Raw genomic sequence first — 21,953 nt, forward strand, 5'->3', positions numbered from 1 at the left:
TGGATAATGGGATCAGTACCATGATTATGGATGCCATGATTACATTAGTAAGTGTTCCTTGATCATTTTTCATGGTATTTCATGATACTTGCATGATCCACCGATGTAGGGAATAGTGAAAGCCTGTTTAAACCATGGCAACATATAGTACATCCACAGTTAAAGTACAAACTTGCTGAGAAATCATAAGTTTATCAAGGCAAACCTAAATAACATCTCTGCCAACAAATGGGGTTCTATGAATCATTCCATGGACACCTTGTTGGCCTTCTACACCTCAGTCAACATACTATGAGTATATTTTGGCTCTTTCAGCCTGAAGTAGGAGACCTGTGATAGGGGTGAATTATGCACTACTTTTGCAAGTACACAGTAGGGCCTTGGCTTAAAATCTCAAAGATTCTCAAATCTGAAGCTCGTCTGCTGTACCAGTTTTATATAAGGTGGGTTAATCAAACTTTACAGAAATGCTCTAGATAAATAGGTGAATGTTAAAGATGTTTTAACATTTACCTTCAGCACCTTCAGCATAAGTCAAGTACAAACCAATGATTCTCTGAAAACTGGTCATGGGTACTATTCATTATTCACCTTTTTGATTTGATATTCAATGACAGAAATAAATGAGAAATTGGAGTTCTCTGTGGTGTTTTGTGCACAATTCACACATTTCAAATGGTTTAAGTCATCTGAAAATTCCTGTGGTACAATCCTTCATATTTTCAGTTTTTTAGGTTTGCAAACCAGTGCTTTGCAAAGGGTAATGTCAATGCTTTTTGCTGTTTATAGATATTGATACTGTAATGCCATAATTAGTGGTGATTTGTCAGAACCCAAGAAACCAGCAAGTGAAGAAACCAGAGAGTGAAAAGTGAAAGGTGAAAATGAGATCTCTCTGATGTTATACACTGCTGTTGTGACTCATTATTATTATTATTATTATTATTATTATTATTATTATTATTATTATTGCATGTTGTTACTGTTTGTCAGCTCTTGTTGGCATTTGAAAATTCAACAACAAACCTATTTGGGTGGATGCATCTGTAACAGATAGATCCTCCAGAATGTTGTTTACAGCCTGGTGGGAGCAGAATCACACAGATTTCACATTCAGTGTAGATATTGTCATCAAAAGAATTGGCAGTGGCAATGAGCATGAAATGTTATTGCATCTGCTCTTTGTTTAGGCGTATTTGCTTCTGTGACCCTACATTGAACCTGTGGGGTGTGAAAAAGCTCAGCCAATATCTGCATGACGTCAGGCTGCACCCATACAGAAGTCTAATCAGGGTGTGAAAAGAAATTTACTTCTACTGACTCGGACTTGTGAAAACATTTCATAAATGTCTGCTGGGATACTTAGTTACCACATTTAAAATGGCAGTTTTTTTATCGGTCTGCTATGCATAAGAAAGGTTATAGATTTAAAAGCATGGGAGGAGATATGATTTAGGTCTCGTGGATGACACAATACATATACAGCATTAACACAGCTGTTGCTGGGCAACTTCAACGTTTTCACCAGTCATCTTGAAAGCCAAAACGGAGAGGAGTGGAACAGAAAATACTGGAATTGCCAACATATTGCAGTACTGGTACAAAAAGGCCAACCCCTAACACTTCATGATTTGTGGTTTTAAATGTCTCAGTAACTTTAAGGTTTGCGTTTGAATTGTATATGCAGAAATGATGTTTTCATTTGAAATCCTTTAAAGGAAGTGCTTTTCAAAGCTTAAATGAAAGAGAGTGGTTAGCCACTTCGACTTGCAGTGAAGGCTCTTGAAAAGTGGGCAGACACAGCTGTCCCTTGGCAAAACAAGTAGGATTGTTTCTCCAGTATGGTTAGTCATCTCCAAGGAATGGTTCTGGCAGTGAAGGAGGGCAGATTGCTCACTTCCTACCAGAGGAAGAGAGGCTCTTTCACAGTTTGTGCAGTCTGGTTCATTTCCCCCAAATGGTCTGTATTAATACTGCACCTACAGCACTGCCAGGGGGGCCAGGCTAAGAGAGAACAGGTGACAGGAAGGACTCTTTCTCCTTAGTTTAGACACCCTCATCATCAGGAGGTACAGTTCCATAAAGCCAAACTGTGAGGCTCCTGACCCATGTCCCAAATGGTGAATTACAGACCACCCAAGGAAAAACACTACTAGCCTAGCACCACAGTTTGTGGATAACCTGATTATGTTACTGAGGTGGTTATTAGAAACCTGCAGTGCTTGTAACTAATGCATGTGCAACATGTCAGCTGGAGATACTTTGAAAAATTCTGTTCAGGATACAGTAGATCTAGCAAAACTGCTTCTTGTTTTGTTCTTACAGATGCTAGTGTTTGATGAAGTGTTTCTGTTAATTATTGCTGCTGTTTTTAATGAAGGTGATTCAGAAAAAGATAAGCTGTCATTTGTTACATTAATTCTACTAGTTCTGCGTTTTTATCAGTAGTTAAAACATTTAAATATAGTACTTTTATAAATATAGCACTTACTATGTTATGTTTTGTTCTACAATTCTCTGCTTCAAGTATGAAGTAGAAACTGATATTTTAATATAGTCTATTTTTCATGTGCTAGATTTGGCTTTGCTGGAATAATTTGTATAAAATTTATATTTCTGCTATTAGAGTTATTCTTATAAGTTGTCCAGGCTACAGTATGATGTGCTTAATTGACTCTGAGTTTCTGAAATCGTTCCCAGGAGTTTTAAATCTTGGGTATCAGTAGATGATGGAAAGCTGTTTTCAGTAATGAAAACATGTTGTAAATTGTAAGGTGTCATTGATAAGAAAAAGTGTTGCAAATCATGGAAAACATCAACAGGTCTCTGGGTTTCCCTGTCCTCTTCACTCTAAGCAGCGTTTAAGAAGACAAACATACATTTCATGTTTTTACGAGCCCCCATAGCCCCCCTCTGTCTTCGCAGGCGCCTGGAAGAATGTAGCATGTCGGCTGGCCTCTGACCTCTGACCCCTCTCATAGTTGTCTCTGGTCTCCAGCCCAGCAAAAAGCAGACTTGGAGAAAATCAGCTCAATACAGCCCTTCAGAACAAGCAGCAAAATAACACAGCTTTGAGGAACTAGAACTGCATAAAAACACACGCTACAGCCAGGAGCGAGATTGTGTTTAGCACTTTTTTTCTCTGAAGGACAGCTGACAGCGTTTTTTATCCCATAACACCAAGAAACCAAGAAGAATGATTCACTGGCCAAAAGAGGAAAGTTGTAAAAAAAAATCCTTACACCAGCACACACTACTGTGGCTGTCAGTAGTTTACAGCAGGGATTCCAGAATAGATTTTTATGGGGTGGAGAGAAAATTGACCTCATCGTTTTCTGGCTTGGTCGTAGTCCAAACCTGTATATCAGTGCCCACACTCACCACACTTACTGTAAATGTGATAATACTGTTCGTAGGCTTGTATGTTAACTAATACAACCATCTTTACTGTTGATGAAAATTATTAGAACAGGTATTGGTGAAAAAGGAGAATACTCAAGCTCAGAGGCTCATCAAGGAGTTTGGGGTTGTGGGTGTCATTCCTTGATAGGATGCCTGTCTTTTGCAGATTTACCACCAGCAGTGTAATCACCCATTTATGCTGCTGTGTGGACTGGAATACCTTTAGCAGTGTCAGCGCCACGAGCTTCATCCCACAACCTTCCAGTCAGATCTGAATTTTCAGGCTCAACATGACCCCATTATCATGGATTATTTCAGCCGTAAATACTCTCTCCTGAGCTTGAGGGTGTGGGTTTTGCTCGACCAGAAGGTGGCACTCACTTATAATTCATTCCTAATGTAATGTCCTGAAAGAACCATTGCGCTTGAATGTCCAGAATGTGTTTTGTTCCATGAACATTGCCCAATTATAATTATAAGAAGAATTTGGGTGCAAATTAAATATTTATTCTCACCTAATATGTGCCATTAGTTGGCATTTAGCATTCATATAGCCAATCTGAGATACCAAGAGAAAAGAATTTCGTCACTTGCTTTAAACAATTCAAAGGGTGAAACCCCTATATGCCAGAGATGGGACCTTTCAGTTTTGGGACCTTCTGTAAGTAAATGTGGTTGCCACAAGCTATAAAAGGGCGTTTTGTGTAGGAATCCAGTCAGTGTTATTAATCATGATTAATGACATGTGAGAGAATTGTCAGAAGGCCTCAGGATAAAGGTTATTAGCTCCCACAAGTTGGATCTTTGCCATAAAATTTACAAGAAGTTGAACATCCCAATCTCAACCATAACATCATCTAGGATTTCAATTTTGCTTAAAAATATGGTCTGAACAGTAGTTTTGGAGACTAACTTACATCAAAGGGCAAATTTGGAAATTGTTGAATTTCCAAGATTATTGGGATATTTTATCCTAATACCTGGTTTCTTATGCTAATTTCAATTGACAAATGGTTACAGGAGTATAAGACTAGCAATCTTGACTGGCCATCTCAATCTTCAGACCTCAGTCCAGCAGCAAATTTGTGGTATTGTGGTATATTAGTGTCACATCTACATTATCAAAGTCAAAGGTAGACAAATTACGCACTGCCCTGCTGGGAGGTCATAAGTCTGAATTTTGTATTTAGAAAAATATATAATTATTGTAATCAGGTTGGTTTTTGCTGCATTTTACAATATTTTAGGTTTTTATATCTGCAAAAATACTGAATGATCACTCGCATCTTGTTATCTTTAAAACTGATTCTCAGGTTTCAGGATTTTCAAATGATTTTTCAAGGGCATTAATACATTTGGAACCAGCTATATGACTGGAGATGACTGGAAATAGATTAGAGTACAGTACATAGGGCAGTATTAAGCATAATAGTCTAGTTACCTGTAAGGTAATACACTACTATATATCACAAGGTCAAGAAAAAACAGTGTAACACACATTTAAAAACATCTGGAAATATTGAGTGAGATTATAAAACAGAATGGCCGAATAGCAGATTGTAAAAAAAGAAGATTTATAGTGATCAGGAAGCTAGCATACACATCCAAATGTACATGCAGTCTCATCTTATGTAGCGGGTGGTGGCAAGTAACTGGTGTCCATGCTGTGACAACTATTTCTGTGTTGGAAGGCACAGAGGTGGATGAGAGGTCAATTAGTGGAAGCATGTGACCTTATATGCAGTGTATGTCCATAATTTAATACCACCCTGAGCAGCTAAACCAAACATTTTGATATGGAGAGCCTTCTGAAGGCAAACGGACTCTGAGCCCGCTCAGTCCTGACTTACCGAAGCCTTTCGTCCTTTTTTACCACAGGAAAGGTAGGCTGGAGTGAGTGGGGCCTGGAAGAAAAAGCTAAGCTCATTCTGAAACTGCCTGTGAGTGAGTCATGTTCGCCTCTGAGAACTTCCACCAGCAGGGCTCTAACACAGCACACAGATGGAAGTGATTATAAAGCAAAATTAAAAGGGGAGAGAAGCAACTGTCGAGCGAACATCACGTCTCCCCCTCCTCCTTCCCCCTTCCCCTCTCCTGTACCAGTACATTTCCATTCCATTGCTAGAACAATGCTCCAGTGTGCTTTCTGCAGCCCGGTCTTGAGCTGCTGATGACGATTTCAATGGCTGACGTTGAGAAGGAATGGGGAGGATGCAACCAAAAACTGAGCCATGGCTGTTTGCAAAAATGCGGTACTACAGCGATCACCAAATCTACTGCCATAGCCCAAAGAATAGAGACTATTCATAAAGCAGGACACTCCACCAGTCAAACAAAAGTGCATCTCCTACAGATGCAGCTCATGATGTTCTGCAAGGAAGGAGTTCATTGGCTTCAGTTGTGTTTCCTTTTGGTGCCAATAACTACCTGTAAACAGCAGCTGTTTTAACTAACAGCCAAGCCATGTCTGCATTTGCCTTTGCTTCAACCAAGAATCATTCTTCTTGTTAGGTTACTTACATATACCTTCCTCCCCCTTGCAGAACATAATAAGAAAAGTGCCTGGTCTGGTCTGGAACTATTTTATAGACCTCATACATCATGGGACATGTCACGTGCTGGTCTATTCTGACTACTTTCAAGGGGAACATTCTCTATTATTTAGGACAGTGCATAAGCTTGTACCCTTCTGCTCACTTGCCTCTGTAATTGTAGAGAGCTCTGTAGTGTCTGACATTTGTCTTATCAAGCAGTTAGTCAAGGAAAAGCAGATCCATCAGCCAACCAGAATCCACTGAATCCTGAAAGCAGCCAGATCTGGACTTGTTCAGCACTGGGATGCTAGACATGTAGGAACAATGAGGCTGTTGGTAGAAGTGGTCCTGGTGGATCGGTTGATGACACTCATCCCTCTGGACCAGAAATTCCAAACCAACCTGGTGACTGCAGACACTGTTCCATCGTAGGTACTGGCTGTTGAATGACATGTTTAACTGAGGTACAGCATACTTGGTCAGTAAAGATGTCCTGGTACAGTAGGGGTGTCACCCATGGTCCTGACTAAACTTCACTTCAAGCTTGTTCAGTCTGCCCTTCTGAAATGTGCCCCCTTGTATCCAGCGGAGAAGTAATACCTCATTTCTTTTCCTGATCAGCTGTGTGATGGGGCTGCTGGCACAGAATAGCTGCCACGCATCATCCAGATATGTGGAGATGAATGAAGTGGGTCCTTTCCTTTGAATGTCTTTCTTTATACAGCTGATTACCATATGTAAGAGTAGTTACAGTGATGATAATAATAGTTTAACAGTATACCAAACATAAGCCGAACCAAATAGTACAGAATTAGTCCTAAATTGCTTACAATGTGCTCAAAACGGATATTGCTGGCCGGATATACAAAATATGTTTTTTTTTCCTTCAGGGCTGTTATATTAGCTTGGCATGTCTCAGCAGAAAGCACAGTGCGCTGGGCAGAACGCACTAGACTGGACATAAAACGGAAATAACAGGAAACCTTGAAAGACATAAACGAGTTCTCAAGATAATTGAGAGATTTGAGCTCATGGTTGGGTCATTAAAAGGGTGTGCCCAGACCTCAGCAAATCGTGCCCAGCCCTGAAAGACGTACCATAATGAGCAGGCTGGGGTTTGGAGCAGGCAGTGGGGCTGCAGTGTGTGACTGCAGGGCAGGCGCTGCACTCTGAGATGTGTCACTTCTCACTCTCCTGAAAACAGAGCTCTGCACACACAGAGTGCTTCCTGATAAAAACCTGATCAGTCTCCTCATTGGGAACATCAAAATCCAGGAATCTCTCTTTCTGGCCTGATTTAAAAAATGAATCCATCCTCTTGCATCTGAAGTACAGTGGGAGTGTGATGGATGCTGCCACAACAGTGCTAATGACACTTTTTCAGTAGCATAATGGCAATGGGCTGTGAAAATACAGACTGGCTGCTTTAGGCTTGACATGGCCATATTCTGTGGCCAAAGGAATGAACTGATCTACCAGTAAGTCTACAGAAACAGGTCCAACATGCTGTTCTGTCAAGGTTTTCACATTTTGATGGCCAGCTGGGAATCTGTTGCAGTGTTCTCGGGACTGTGCCAATTTCTGCCTTAGAAGCAGAACTTGTTTGCTCAAAGTGGCACACAGCTCAAAGCTCGCCAGCAATTACCCTTCCCAACCGCTTGACAAAAAATCCTTATCCCAGACAGGGAGCACTGAGGTTTGATAATATTTGCTCTTCGGCTGTCAGAGTAGGTCAGTGCAACTGCCGAGCAGCTCTAGAGTCTGTGGGTGCCGTATTCATAGCTGGGTTTATAGAGGCTTTCTCCAAGAAAAAGTGCACTTTGCTCATTGTGCAAAAATAGAGCTAATTATTCTTTTTCCAGCTGCAACTCAGCCACAGCAGAACAGCTGGCTGTTCTCTTTCACACAAGACCTCACACCTTGTCACAATACGAAGTGTGTGGACCACTGTCCAAGCGCATTTCTTATGAGTCTGTGCTGTTTACCTTGTCTTACTGTGCTTGAGACTTTGCAGTTGTTTAGTCATATCAAAAAAGTAGTCCGTTGCAAAATAATGGGAATAAAAAATGTATAGAACAGTTCAGTCCTTCAAAGGAATTACTGTATATATTTGCATTCTGCGCTGTTTTGATATATTCTTTCTCTTTAATGCCTTTGAAGAGTGTCTTGAGTTCCATTATCCAAACTATATGAAACATTACTGAATTAAACACTATGCTAGGAGAGTAAGTGAATCTTGGACACCTAAAATGCTAAAAACCTAAAATGCAAAGAACAACATGACAAATTAACATTAAATGCACAAATACAGTTGCTACTTTGAGGGATTCAATTGATCATGTTTATCTTGAGCTGACTTGTCATTGCTGAAAACCAAAAAGAAATACACACCTTGAATGATAACCATCTGCAGAAAGAGATATTGCAAAATATTCTTAGAACAGTAAACTGAAAGAAAACCTCCTGGATGTCTGTCTAAAATTCTAACCCTGTGAGATGTCCTCTACAGCAGCACCAGTATATTTGGTTGGAATACCATCAGGGCTCCATCTCTTGAAGCTTGAGGACTCCATCATTCCCTCAAGCTTCAAGAGGGTGACAAGACGCACCAGAAACTTTCCAGTTTGACTGCCAACCAGATTATCACTGGCTTGAAGTTGAAGCTGATGAGTTTACAAAACATCTCCTTGCTACCCATGCTGCCTGGCACACAGTCTGACCCTGAGCACTGACTGGTCTTCTTCCCCTGGCGGAAGCAATACACGTTGAGGACATTAGAGGCCGGAAGATTCTGGATATCCTGTCTGATTGCCAGGCAGTTGACAGAGAGAAAGAAGCAGAAAACAATACAAATAACAACACGCTGTCTGCAAAAGCTGAGGAAACAATTGTGTCCATGTGGGTATTCTTTAATACTCAGAGAAAAGAAAACTAAACAGAACTCAACTAAATATATCATTAAAAACTGAATGCTATTTTCAGTGTCCTGTTTCAGCTTCTGATTCAATTTCCACAAGGCATATTAGGATGACAGAGCTCTAATTTAGATTGACTGAATTTTTTTATCATTTAATTTATAATGTGTGTATTGAACACTTGTTTAAAGGATATGTAGGATGCTCATGTAAAGTGGATAGATGAATATTGCTAAAAAATTAGAAGTGTTACAAGAAAGAAGTGGCCATTTGACTTATCTTATTAGTTGCTAGACTAAAAATGTTTATTCCATTTGTACAACACTCCTTTGAGGTCAGCAATCAATCTGGTCACTTTCTCTCAAATATTTTCAAAGGCAATGATATAGTATCTGTAAAGAAGAAGGAAAAAAAAACTTTCAGAAGCAACCCCACTAGTGTAATGTATACATCACAAGAAATGTATCACTCCATCCAAAATAAAAGGATTTTTGAATTAAATGTTTTTGGCTTCATTTTATTAACTAACCTTTCATGACTAACAATGGTACATATGAGTGAATCTGCCTTTTGCAACCTAAATCATCTAATTTTCTGTCAGCCAAGAACTTCATAACAGTAATAAACAACTCAATAACAGTAAAATCTTATAAGACAGACATGCAAATTTTAGCTAACCTGCTTCATGGTATAATAAAATGATATAATTAGACTTAAGTAGATTTTACAATTGAGGGTTTTTAATGTAAAATACAGGTAGACAATTACTTGTGACATACTGTACATATATTAATTAATACTGTATAGGGAATATCAAAAAACAATGAAGGTCCATTTCAGATTAGCTGGATGAGTCAAAAATCAGGTAAACCCTTGCTTAGTGTCTTTACAGATTCTCAGACTTTTTTTCTGGAGCTTTCTGAAAAAAAAAACAGTATTCTGCTTCCCTGGTTAAAGAAGCTAAAAAGATCTGAGAATTTTCTTCAACACCCTCACATCACCCCTTCTCCTTCAGCTCAGCCCCCAGCTGTCTCCTGAAACTCCAGTCCCCACCATCTCTCCCTGCTCCATTGAAAAACCAAACAAGCCTGCTATTAAGCGGAGGGAGCTCAGGAAACGGGCCTCCAGGCCAGCCGACACTGTTTACAAGGAGCTAGTCAGGTTTCAGCGGGCTTTGAAGTGGAGCGCACACAGGAGACCGCCTGTCACCGAGCCAGCAGAGCCCCACTGACTCACCGCCTTCCCCCCGTTCATCTGGGCAGAGCGGGGGGACGGGGCTGTGGCGTGACGGGGAGAGGGGGAGAGGGGGAGAAGGTTGTAGGCTCTCGGAGCGCACTCTGCTTGGACTAGGGGTCTGCAATTGGCTCCTTGGAGGGGTATTTCAGTCCTTAGGGTCGATACAATCAATGGTCCATGATAATAGTCCAATGTTCATTTCCATGAGAACATTTCAATTAACATTAGCCAAATGAATATAATTCCGAAAGGTGCCTGGAATGAAAATGGACAGATTTGCAATTCTTTCTTTCTGTTGCTAAATAATGCTAAATAAAGGATTATGGAAACACAGACTGCAGTTTAAGTCTCGGCCTTACGCTCTTAGTTTGACTCATTCAAGTATTTAAACTCGCGGTTAAGAATTTTTTACACCTTTACTACGTAATAATGTCAAATATTACTATGTAGTATTTTCTTTAATAGAAGCATCAACTAAAATTCGTTCTAAATACCGATAAAACCGACGAAAGACGAACTCACGAATTCCTTGTCACTGATCCAAGGAGATACAGTAAAGCTTTAGTAATTGGGAAGCGATAAAATACTGTTCTTATCAAAGCAAACTGTACCGTAACTTTGCCTATTACTAAAAGAAGTTTCCCTCTTTGAAGAGAACTGAGAGAATCCAATAATTGCCGTCAAAGGATATCTAAAAAAGGCCTGAAAAAATAAAAAGTCTTCGTGATAGCTGCATGCTTAGACACGTTAAACAAAAAAGTAACATGGTACCTTGTCACATATCTGTGTTAATGTAGTTACTGTACATCATAGTGCGTGACTGCATGCTTTCGGTGGATTTGACTTGTGGCGCAAATGAAAGAAAATAATAAACGAAGAGCTTACTGAAGACAGCGCATTATAACAGGTCAAGGAAACAAGGATACTCATTGTGCTTGAGCAAGACCATGAAATTATATGCCCTAGGGAAACACAATGTAGAGGAAATACGATCAGCGTTTGTGCACGAACAACAGAATATATGATACAGTTCACAAGGAGTCCACTGTAAAATTTACAGCCCCTGACAGATCTCCTCCCCAAATTGCCCGTTTCTCCTGTCAGAAGATCTCGTAAAACACCACAAGCGTATTTTATTATACTAATTTTGTAAAGATACCTGCAGTAGGCCTACCTGGTAGCACTACAGTTCCAAAACATTTTGTGACGCAGGACTGTTATAGTCCGACTCATTCTCCTACACAAAGAAAGAATTAATTTAAATAATTAATCACACAATTATCACCGTTTGGAAAGTTTATAGTGTAAATCTACTGATCTTCTATTTACGTTTCGAGTATTTTTTCATTGGGAATACGTGTTGCTTGTCCATAACCCGAAAGTTTTTAATTACGTTCGCAGCATAACCAGGCAATCTTAAAATAATCAAATATTTAAACCCCTTTCTTCAATTAATAATTCCTAAATCAAAACCCCAGCTGATAAGTTTCCCAGTATTTTAGTTTCCGCTGAAGTGTGGATATGGGTAATTGTATTATTCTAATTTATTTTTTTCACTGAGATTTAGGTCAAAAATAAAAAACAAAACAAAAATTAATTGCCCGTTGCTCGTTAATATTGCACCATTTGTATTTCACAATACTCAGTTTTGAACAATGTGAAAAAAGTATTGTATTTTTAAAAAATAAAAAATGTTTCGACGTGAACAATTAAAGACACAAGTAAAAGCTGGGACGGATCATAAACATGTAGCAATGGTATTTTAATAGTTCTCTTTATGACTCTTACATAGAGCTGCCAAAACCTTTCGTAAAAAGTAGATACACTGCTGAAACATCTTGGTTGTTTCTAAGCGACCTTCATAAACATGAGTCAGACTGAGATGAATCTTATGTGTGCGTGTTTAGTACAAGATTTAATGGAACAAAACGATAACCTTCTCCTTGAAAGAGTTAAGATATTCAAAATGAAAAAGAGCAGAATTCGTTGAAGATGTTTTGTGGGTCACAATTCAGCAAATATGCCACGTGGAAAAGTTCGGTTACTCTCATTGTCACAGATAACAGTTAACGCTTTTACTGTGGATTCTAGCAATTATCAGAGTCAATGCTTTGAACATTACGCTATGCAATATTTTATTCCAGGGTATTTGAAAAAGACAACGACTTTCCAAACCAAGAATTACACTAGAGTGCGGTATTTTAAACACTTCAGCAAAGAAAGAAAACCAAAGTGGAAATTTGTACTGCAATTTTATAGAAAGGCCCAGTATAAGATACAAATCAACAGTCACCCCGCCTAATTCAACCATAAAACGAACAAAAAATACTTTAGCTAAAAGAAACTGCACTGGCATTCTAGAAACACCGGCAAGTGATATTCAATTTAACAAAAATCTTTCGCAGACACTGCGTTTTTTATATTGAAGCTGCAAAATGTAAAAAAAAAACAGAAGAAAATGCTTTCAAACATTAGGGAATCGTGTGCCTTCAATTTATTTACTTTTTTCGGAGCCATGTGGCTCATATTTACTTCTTAAGAAAATTGGCTTCCATGCCCATTCAAGTCAAAGTTCTATCGCAGCATTTGTTAACGCAGGATCAGTTTCGTGAAGGGTACCGACACAAAACTAGAGTCTGCCTTGCTTTTTCAAAGACGTGGAGTAAACCTGTGTTAAATTAATGTCCTATTTCCTTACACAAATATTCTTGAAAGAGTGGAGGGAGTCTTCACTCCCCGCAGCATGCCTAAGTACTGCCTCTCAGAATCAGTGCTTGTTTGTTGCGCCTTGGGTTTAAATCTTACTCCTCAGGGACCAGCGGCACGCCAGGCAGAGGCTGTGGCCAAGGCAGCCTTTAATGTAAAACAGATTCCATAATCTCGTACATCAGGGGAAAATGATTACAGATCTTGGTTTGACAGATAAAGTTCAACTGTGCCTCGTCAGTCCTGCCAACAAAAACAGCATTGAAAGTCTATGGCTCCATTTATAGGATGAACGTATGCCAAGAAGCTTGTTTCAAGGTATTGCTCTTTTCTTTCTTTAAATACAAATATATAATTATATTTTATTTCATTTTTTTTACAAATGCTATTTACAATACATTTCATTACGCCCCGGGCAAATTAATTGTCATAAAAACGAACGATCTGTATTAAAATCGCCGTCCTTACAAGTATCCCCTCCCCCCTGAAAAAAAAACAGATGGTTTCTCTCTTAGGCAAACTTTTGACTGCTGGTCAATTTTAAAAGGAAACACAAAAGTGGGGAGGAGGGGATATCAGCGTACAAAATGTTCACTTCCGAATCTCAAGTGTCAGTAAAGTTCGAGCTAGAGCAGGACAGCGCAGATTCACGCTTTCTTTTTATTACCGAATTGGATAAAATGGTAAAAAAACGTAAAGCTGGAGTCCTCGAAAAAATGGAAATATAATATTAAACCCTGCAGTATCTGCTAAAAGAGGGCTGTGGGACGGTTGGGTTAAACCGTGGTTTCCCCGTGCTGACCGTTCGTGAGTCTGGTGTAAAACCTGCGCCACGAATGTAAAGTCTTGCCGGACCAGATCCAAAAGCCAGAGGTGATACCCACAATCAGAGTCATGAGATATTTGATCATGTACACGGTGAAATCCGGCGTCATTCTCGGCGTGTACTGCAGGGGACAGGGGATGGCCAGGGCTTTGCAGTTGTGACTGATCCAGCTGCGCTCCCAGTGCCCTCGGAACGCCTGCTCGTAAAAGAAACAGGCGATGACGATTGTGGCCGGCACAGTGTACAGCACGCTGAAAACCCCGATCCGCACCATGAGCCTCTCCAGCTTCTCCGTCTTGGTCCCGTCGTGCTTCATGATGGTGCGGATTCGGAAGAGGGACACGAAGCCGGCCAGCAGGAAGGAAGTGCCGATGAACAAGTACACAAAAAGCGGCGCCAGCACAAACCCCCGCAAGGGGTCAAGGCTGTTGAGCCCCACGAAACAGACGCCGCTCAGCATGTCGCCGTCAATCTGCCCCATAGCCAGAATGCTGATGGTTTTAATGGCCGGCACTGACCAAGCTGCCAGGTGGAAATACTGCGAATTGGACTCGATGGCTTCGTGGCCCCACTTCATCCCTGCCGCTAGGAACCACGTCAGGGAAAGAATAACCCACCAGATGGAGCTGGCCATGCTGAAGAAGTACAGCATCATGAATAAAATAGTGCACCCTTCCTTTTTCGTCCCCTGCACCACGGTCTTATAGTTGTCGGGTGTAAAGGGCTCGTTGCAGACCACCTTGTCCCCCAAGAAAAACCCCGCTATGAAGGCGATGGAAACCATAGTGTAGCACCCCGATAAAAATATAATGGGGCGCTCGGGGTATTTGAAACGCTGCATGTCCACCAGATAGGTGGTCACGGTGAACAGGGTGGACGCACAGCACAGAGAGGACCAGATCAGTATCCACACTCGAGCGAACTTGATCTCCTCCTCACTGAAAAACATGTACCCGATGTTTCTGGAGGGTTCGCAGGGCGCAGCGCAGTCCACCTCCCCAAGAAACCTGTAGTTCAAGTAAGAGGGCACTGTCAGCACCTTGGGGCAGCGGAAGGGTCTGTCAGGGGTGGAGTACACGCGTGTCCCAGGGGTTCCCGGGGCGGGGATGTGCATCGGCGGGTTGGTGACGGTGGGCACCCCGCTGTCCGATTCATTCTGCCCCACGCAGATCTGCCCGTCTCCCAGGACGGGAAAGTTCTCGCACCGCAGCCTCTCTGGCCACTGAAAGCCGAATTTGTTCATGAGGGCTTCGCATCCTTGCTTGGCTCTCTCGCAGATGGACCGGCACGGAGGAATAGCTTTGTCCAGCACCGTGCACACCGGGGCGTACATGGAGCAGAGGAAAAACTTGAGCTCCGGCGAACACTGCACTTTGACCAACGGGTAAAACTGATGCACCTCGAGTCCCGCGTCCTCCTGATTGTAGTGTCCTACCAAATTGGGCATTATAGTCTGGTTGTAGGCGATGTCCGTGCACAGCGGGATAGAGATCGGCTGACAGAAGCCGTGATCCGGGATTGCAATTCCACTATCCCCCTGATACTGCGCAGAAACCAGGAGACAGGACGGCAACAGCAGGGCAAGCAAAGCGGGCGTCCTGTATACAGTCATGTCTGTTTAGACGATGGCTTCTTTGATTCCTTTCAGCTCTTACAGAAGAAGAGAGTAATGTTCGGTAGAATTAAATTAAAAAGTCTTGAGGCATGAACAGGAGTTTGGTTATAAAGAATCCCAGTCACATCTGTAAAACTGTACTCCTTGTAGAACTGTTAGCTTACCGACGGAGACCGTATGACTTTTTTTTCCCTTTGTGCGACCAAATTAGTCCGTTTCAAGTCTCCCTAGCCCACAACGGGACATGGCAAAGATAACAAATGTGTGGGGGTCTTGAAACCGCCTTTCCTCCCCGAAGCCCCTTCCCAAAATTTCCTCACAGCCAATCGAATCGCAGGAACACTACCAACCCGGGACAGACTCGGTCAACCGCAACATAATGAGATCAGTTACTCAAAGCTCCAACTTTCCTCGCTTTTAAAGAGGCAGCGGAGAATTGTCGCGAGTCTGGGAAAGGGTCGCGCACGAAAACTTTTCTTAGTCTAAACTTTCGAAAGTTGACGACGGGGCTGATGATTATCTGTATGGTGCTGGGAACGCAAATGTGTTGTTTAATTAAAAGGTAAAATATTCTGTAAGTAACTATAGAAAAGGGGGAAAACTCTTTAGTGTTGCTCTGCAGATGAAAGGAAAAAAAATAAAAATATTTAAAATAAAAATACAGAAAACTCTCTGTGGTCATTAAAAATCCTAGGGCGTTTCTTGAGAAGAGTGGGGGTGTTACCCCAGTGTCCTGGCCAAATTTGCCATTGGCCTTTACCAATCATGGTCTAGTAATCCCCATCTCTGACTTGGCTTCCTCCCCACTGAGAGCTGGTGTGTGGGGAGCGTTCTGGCGCACTATGGCTGCCATCACATCATCCAGGTGGGGCTGCACACTGGTGGTGGTGGAGGGGATCTCCATTACCTGTTAAGCACTTTGAGTGGAGTGTCCAGTAAAGCGCTATAGAAGTGTAAGGATATGTTATTATTATTAATCTTTTTTAATTTACCTTAAATCAAGTCTACGAAGCAAGTATTCGTTTTATTAAATCCATTTTCTTACCACTTTATTCAGTACTTGTTCATGGGAGAGCCAGAGCCTATCGCAGCAAACAACAGACGCACATCAGATTAGTTCATTTAAAATTTCAGCTAATCGAGAAAGCAGAGGAATGAACAGTGGCCTTTTTTAAACAAGTGTTAACAGCTGTTACAAATGAATTACAATGCTAATTTTCAGACAGCATCCACTGGTGTTAGCAAAATACAAATCTGCCTGGATTAACTGTTAACTTCAAACAAAACCACTAAAATTTCAGTTGAAGATTGTCCCAGATTGTATTACTGCATGCAGAAGAAAAAACTGAGAAGCGCAGAACAGTCAAAAATGTCAAAAACTGTCAAACAATAATGCAGACTACTAATGTTCATTAATATTTACATGAATGTATGTATATTTAGTAAATAGTTCCCAGTACTGTTCTGAAAACCTGTCTTACTTTTATATGTAATTAGGTTCTGTGTTTTTGCTGTTTATTTTACTACATAATTCTCTTTAAAATACAATTACCAAACATTGTGTCTTCACTAGATCCTAAGATGGCCAAGCCTGTTCTTTGCTCTCTAAGTACAGAATTTCTCTAGCATTATTAATCATAACAAATTCAAATTCCACAGTTGCGAGTATTGTACAGCCCACAAATCATATTGTGTTGATTAGAGACTAAGTGATTTGGGAGTTAGTAACCAGCTATGCTATTCAAGGCTTCTTAGAAGAAACAGCTGGATGAGATTCTCAGATCAATTAGCCATGAGCAACCAAATGAGCTACATGGGCAGAATGGCCTCCTCTTGCGTGTAACGTTTTTGTGTGATCCCCCATTACTGACCTGGGCATTGAAAAAGGTGGAACGTTGACACAGAGGTTAGCATTGTTGCCTGGGGCCCTTGGCTTCAATTCCAGACCTGGGGCACTATCTGTGTGGAGTCTGTGTGTTCTTCAGAGCTCCTGGATTTCCCCCAGGTGCTCTGGTTTCCTCCCACAGTCCAAAAACAGGTCAATTGGCTTCTGGGAAAATTGGCCCTGGTGTGTCTGTGTCTTAGTATGTGTGCCATGCAATGGTGTTTCATCCAGGGTGTAGCTTGCCACATGCCTGTGTCTTGCCAGGATAGGCTCCAGCTTCCCCACTGCCCTCAATTGGAAGAAGCAGTTAGAAAATGGATGGATTGATCTCAAGAGAACAGTGTCATCCAATGTGGCCTATAAGTACCATTTGAAGCAGCAGCATATAGTATTCATATTGTGTTGACATCTCCCCTCACAGCACTGACCAGACTCAAACTCCATCTGATCTTCTTAAGCTGGGCTTCAGAGCAGTGTAGTGGGTGGAGAGGAATAGGAGATACCTGCTCTTTGGGGCCCAGTAGGATGTGATCAATACCAGACTATAACAAAGATACATACTATATAATCATCAGTGAAGGAGTGACTTGTGCGTGTGTGTTCTGAAATCAAAGATTTTAAAACTGGAAGCCAAACCACCATGTGAAAATGTGTATATAATAGGACAGGAAGATGAATGGAGGAGAAGAAGGAACAGAGATCAAATAAATCCCTTTGTTTTATTTTTCATAAATCCTTGAATTAAATATGTTACCATTGGCTTTGATAAACTTAGATTTTCTACATGTGGCATAATGGTTTGAGAAATGATTAGGAAAATCTTTCTCTTGTCACAACAGATTGATTCTCTTGACTTCTTGGAACTTGACGAAAACAGAACAGTGTGCCTTTCATCGATACTATAACCAGTTGGGTCAAATTCAAGAGCAGACTGAGAGCTTTCTTTTCAAGCTGTGCATGCTGTTTTGTTGTGCTATTTTATGACAGGCCTCGGGGCAGTGCTGCTCTTATGGCACACAGACAGAGAATGTAGGCTATTGTCTTTTCCTTAAACAAATAAATGACATTGCATATGAATACAAGAGATCTTTTACAACGGAACAAACTGAACATAAATGTATGATCTCTTCACTGGGACTTAAACCTAACGTGGGAATTTCCCTCACCAAAACCTTGACTTGACTAGGCACAATCTCAAGAAGGTATTGGAATGCTTCTTGAATTCCATTACCAGAAAGCCACATTCATGAACGTAGCATTCAAAGCAGGAATTCAGAGCATATGATTGTTTTTACCCTGAAGTCCATTACAGGGTCACAGAGCAAGGGACAGTCTTGAACTGCCAATCAAGCCAAAGGAGCTTAACTGCGGGAGGTGGGAGGAAACAGAAACAACGGAATAGCACAGAAAGAGGAGCACAGTCCACACAGAAGGCAATCCAGGTCAGAAACGAACCCAGGGCTCGAGCTCTTTGAGTTTGCTGCCAGTGATGCACTGTAACCACCAATATCTGGAAGACACTTCCTGTCAGTGTGACAGGTCCTGATACAGAGGCCAAGAAGAGGTGTACAATATGCCTCTGACACAGTATTAGAAAGCTAAAACATAATGGAGTTTTCTATAGGTCATGGGGGTCTAAGGCATAAATACCTTTTTATAAAATCTAGTCCATTAATATGCCAATGCAAGGTTCTGCTTTATGGGCAGGTAATTAGTTAAAATCTCTATTTCATCAGAGTAAATAGCTGTGATATATAATAACTTTATATATGCTAACAAATTTAATAATGAATGTATGCGACTCCCACATGACTCCTACTTGGAGTTCAGGTTAAACCTGTGGTCCAGACATCTGTGGCTGAAACTTTGGCCATTAGCTAACTGCTTTCAGGAATTCCCAAGCAGTGTCGCAACACTGATTGCATGCAGCTGGGGTTAGGCGGATTTTAATTGGCCATGTCCTCTTGGCTTCAGTATAGCAGCAATTCCTGTGGCATGGTGGGTGCCAGCAGGGTTGTAGTGATGCCAGTGAGAGACACACTGCTCCTCCTGTTGGCACTAACTCTCCTGTATGGCACTGTGGACCTCACCGGGTGTCAGGAGGCTTTCCTGGGTGGGTATGTCAGATGGTCTACAGGTCAGCCTACTCGTGCTGTACAGGGTTAGGAACCGTCAAGTCAAGTCTTGCTTGAGGTTTCAGACAGGTGTTTACCCACCTTTACCCAGGTCCACTACCTGTACCTGTTCACCACACCTGAGAATGAAGTAAGCAAATGACAGCTGTTACAACCAGGGGCTGGGGGCAGATGCTGTAGGTGGTAGAGACACAAGAGATAGGGCTTGACAGTCCACTGCACTGCTGCCTCTCAGATCTGGGGCCCTGCTTTCAGTTCTAGACCTGGGATTCTGTCTGTGTAGAGTTTGTATGTTCTCCCTGTGTTTACATGGGTTCTACCGGCTGCTCTGGTATTCTCCCAAAGTCTAATAACATAGTCGTAGATTAATTTGCTATTGGGAAACTTTGCCCTGGTTTGTCAGTGTGCATGTCTGTGTGTGATGTGTGATGAGCATACTGGCACATTCTGGCTGTCATCACATCATCTGGATGTGGGCTACACATTGGTGGTGGTGGAGAGGAGTCCCCATTACCTGTCAAGCTCTTTGAGTGGAGTGTCCAGAAAAGCAGTGCTGTATAAGTGTAAGGATAATACTCTTATAACAGGCTTATTGGAGCCTGATGTCTCCTATCACTGCAGCAGAAGATCATAGATCATACATGTGGTGTGAGCTAAAGTGAGAGCCAGGGACTCAGGCCAGAATCCTTCGACTGTGTGTGTGCCTGTTAAGCTGTGGACCACACTGGTTCCCTGGCAAATCTTCTGGGCTTTGGGGATATTTATTATCCAAGCAAAGGTTGTGCTCAGTCCCCAGTCCCACTCAAGATCAAGACCGTCTGGGGTGGGAGGCAGAAGTGCACTTTCATGATACGAATCTCTCGAGCAGACCAGCGATAAATCACCATCCTGCGTTAGAAAGAACAAAAACAGAGTGCAGCACAGAAACGCCACCAGCTGGCTGAGACAGACGAGGCCGCATTCTTGTCTCAGAGCGCAAATCCCAAATCCACAGATTGTATCGGGGGGTTTCAAAGATCTGCAATGTCTTGGCAAGGAGTTTCAGAGAGTTCAAAGCATTTCTTGATATGAAAGGGGCTTGAATTAGTTTGTTAAAAAAAAGTTGTTGTTTTTTTAATACGAGCCACATCTGTGAAGTTCTGGCCAAAAAAAAAAAATCTTTTTGCACTTTGGAGAGCCTAACTCACTTAAAGGATAGTCCTGTTTTTTGTTAAACGCCTGTATCGGAATATTTTAAGATCCATTTTTAATAGAACTCTGGACTCTCCAGTAACTTCCATCAAGTTAGTTGTACAGATCGCAAAAAGAAACTCAGACTACCTCTGGCTCATCTCTAGAATTACTCTATATTGTTACTCTCTATAGTGTGCAGCATTACAGGGGTAAAACGGGACTATGTACAGTAGACATATAAACAACAGTCAGTGCTCTATCATGTACATTTAGACAATGGAATAAACTCAAGGAGCAACATGGTGGCACAGTGGTGGCCTGGGTTAAATTCCTGTTCTATCTGTGGGGAGTTTGCATGTTCTCCCCACATTCACATGGGTCTCCTTTGGGTGCTCTGGTTTCCTCTTACAGTCCAAAGACATACTGGTAGGGTAACTGGTAGGGTAACTTGCCTCTGGGGAAAATGTGAAGTTGTGGTCCACTGACTTGGATAGGAAGCTCACAGACACTGTTTAGCTGCAAACTAACTCACCAACAGTGATGGAGGGTCACTGTTTTAACCCACTGAAAGGAGACTGGACCCCAGCCTGGACATGTTGCAATGAAGAAGCTAACCGAGTCCAGAAATAACGTAAATGCTTGGCACCATATAGAAATGCCCTCCAAGCGATCTTAAATGAGTCACCGAAGAAGAAAATGTATAACATGTTTTTTTTTCACAGCTTATCCACACAAACATTACTTCAAAAGCAAAACAACACAAGTGGGGTTCTGTACAGCTCCTAAAATGTTTAACTCAAAAAAAAAATACTGACGTGGAAACAAAATCCAAACTTAAAATGCAATTATTATTTTCTATAGTCTCGAACCCTAAAAAATCCAGCTAAAAAAATTTCGGAGTGTATTTTGAAAAATCAAACTCCTATTAGCTACAGCGTGCCTATAATTCCAGTAACTGTCCCAACTGACTCCTAACATTGACCGATGTAACTAAACTAGGAAAACATTAGGAAACTGTTAGCTCAATATCTTAATTTCATAATTTATCATTTCTATTTAAAGAATTTGGGTAGGACGGTGGAGAAGACGTTCGTTCTGGTTAAAAATTGATATTATTGTCATTAAAATGTAGTTTTAAAGTGCTAATTAGTGCTAATGTATTTTAAAAATAACTTAGTAAATTAATGTCTGACTTGGCTGTAATAAGCTCAAAACTGTGATGTTAAAAGACCTTGAAGAGCGCGCGTTGGCTGCAAAAAAATAGTGTACTTCAGGCCGACAAGAAGAGAAGACGCTGCGGTTCGGACCTTAAACCTTCTTCCATCGATATAGCATTATGAGGAAACAGTTCCACCTAGTGGGCAGCCGTGGTATAGAAATTGGACGATGCGTGCTATTTGATATTCTTCCTAACACAATTTACTTAAATTGCCTTAGAATTATATCCATGTCCATAAAATAGTCGAAGAAATTCCACTGTGAAGAAGTATAGCGGTACTGGTCATTTTTATTGGCGCTAAATGGCT

At 41.3% G+C, this 21,953-nt stretch overlaps 1 protein-coding gene across 1 annotated transcript; it reads right to left on the minus strand.

The window, feature by feature from the left end:
• Positions 1-11,832: 11,832 nt before the first annotated feature.
• On the minus strand, positions 11,833-15,457 carry fzd2 (frizzled class receptor 2). The gene has a single exon (XM_088906437.1). The coding sequence runs from the start codon at positions 15,229-15,231 to the stop codon at positions 13,570-13,572; it is 1,662 nt and encodes a 553-aa protein (XP_088762563.1). The 5' UTR covers positions 15,232-15,457; the 3' UTR covers positions 11,833-13,569.
• Between the last annotated feature and the right edge of the window lie 6,496 nt (positions 15,458-21,953).

Source organism: Atractosteus spatula, chromosome 26, assembly GCF_055471065.1.
Source record: "Atractosteus spatula isolate fAtrSpa1 chromosome 26, fAtrSpa1.hap1, whole genome shotgun sequence".
NCBI lineage: Eukaryota > Metazoa > Chordata > Actinopteri > Semionotiformes > Lepisosteidae > Atractosteus > Atractosteus spatula.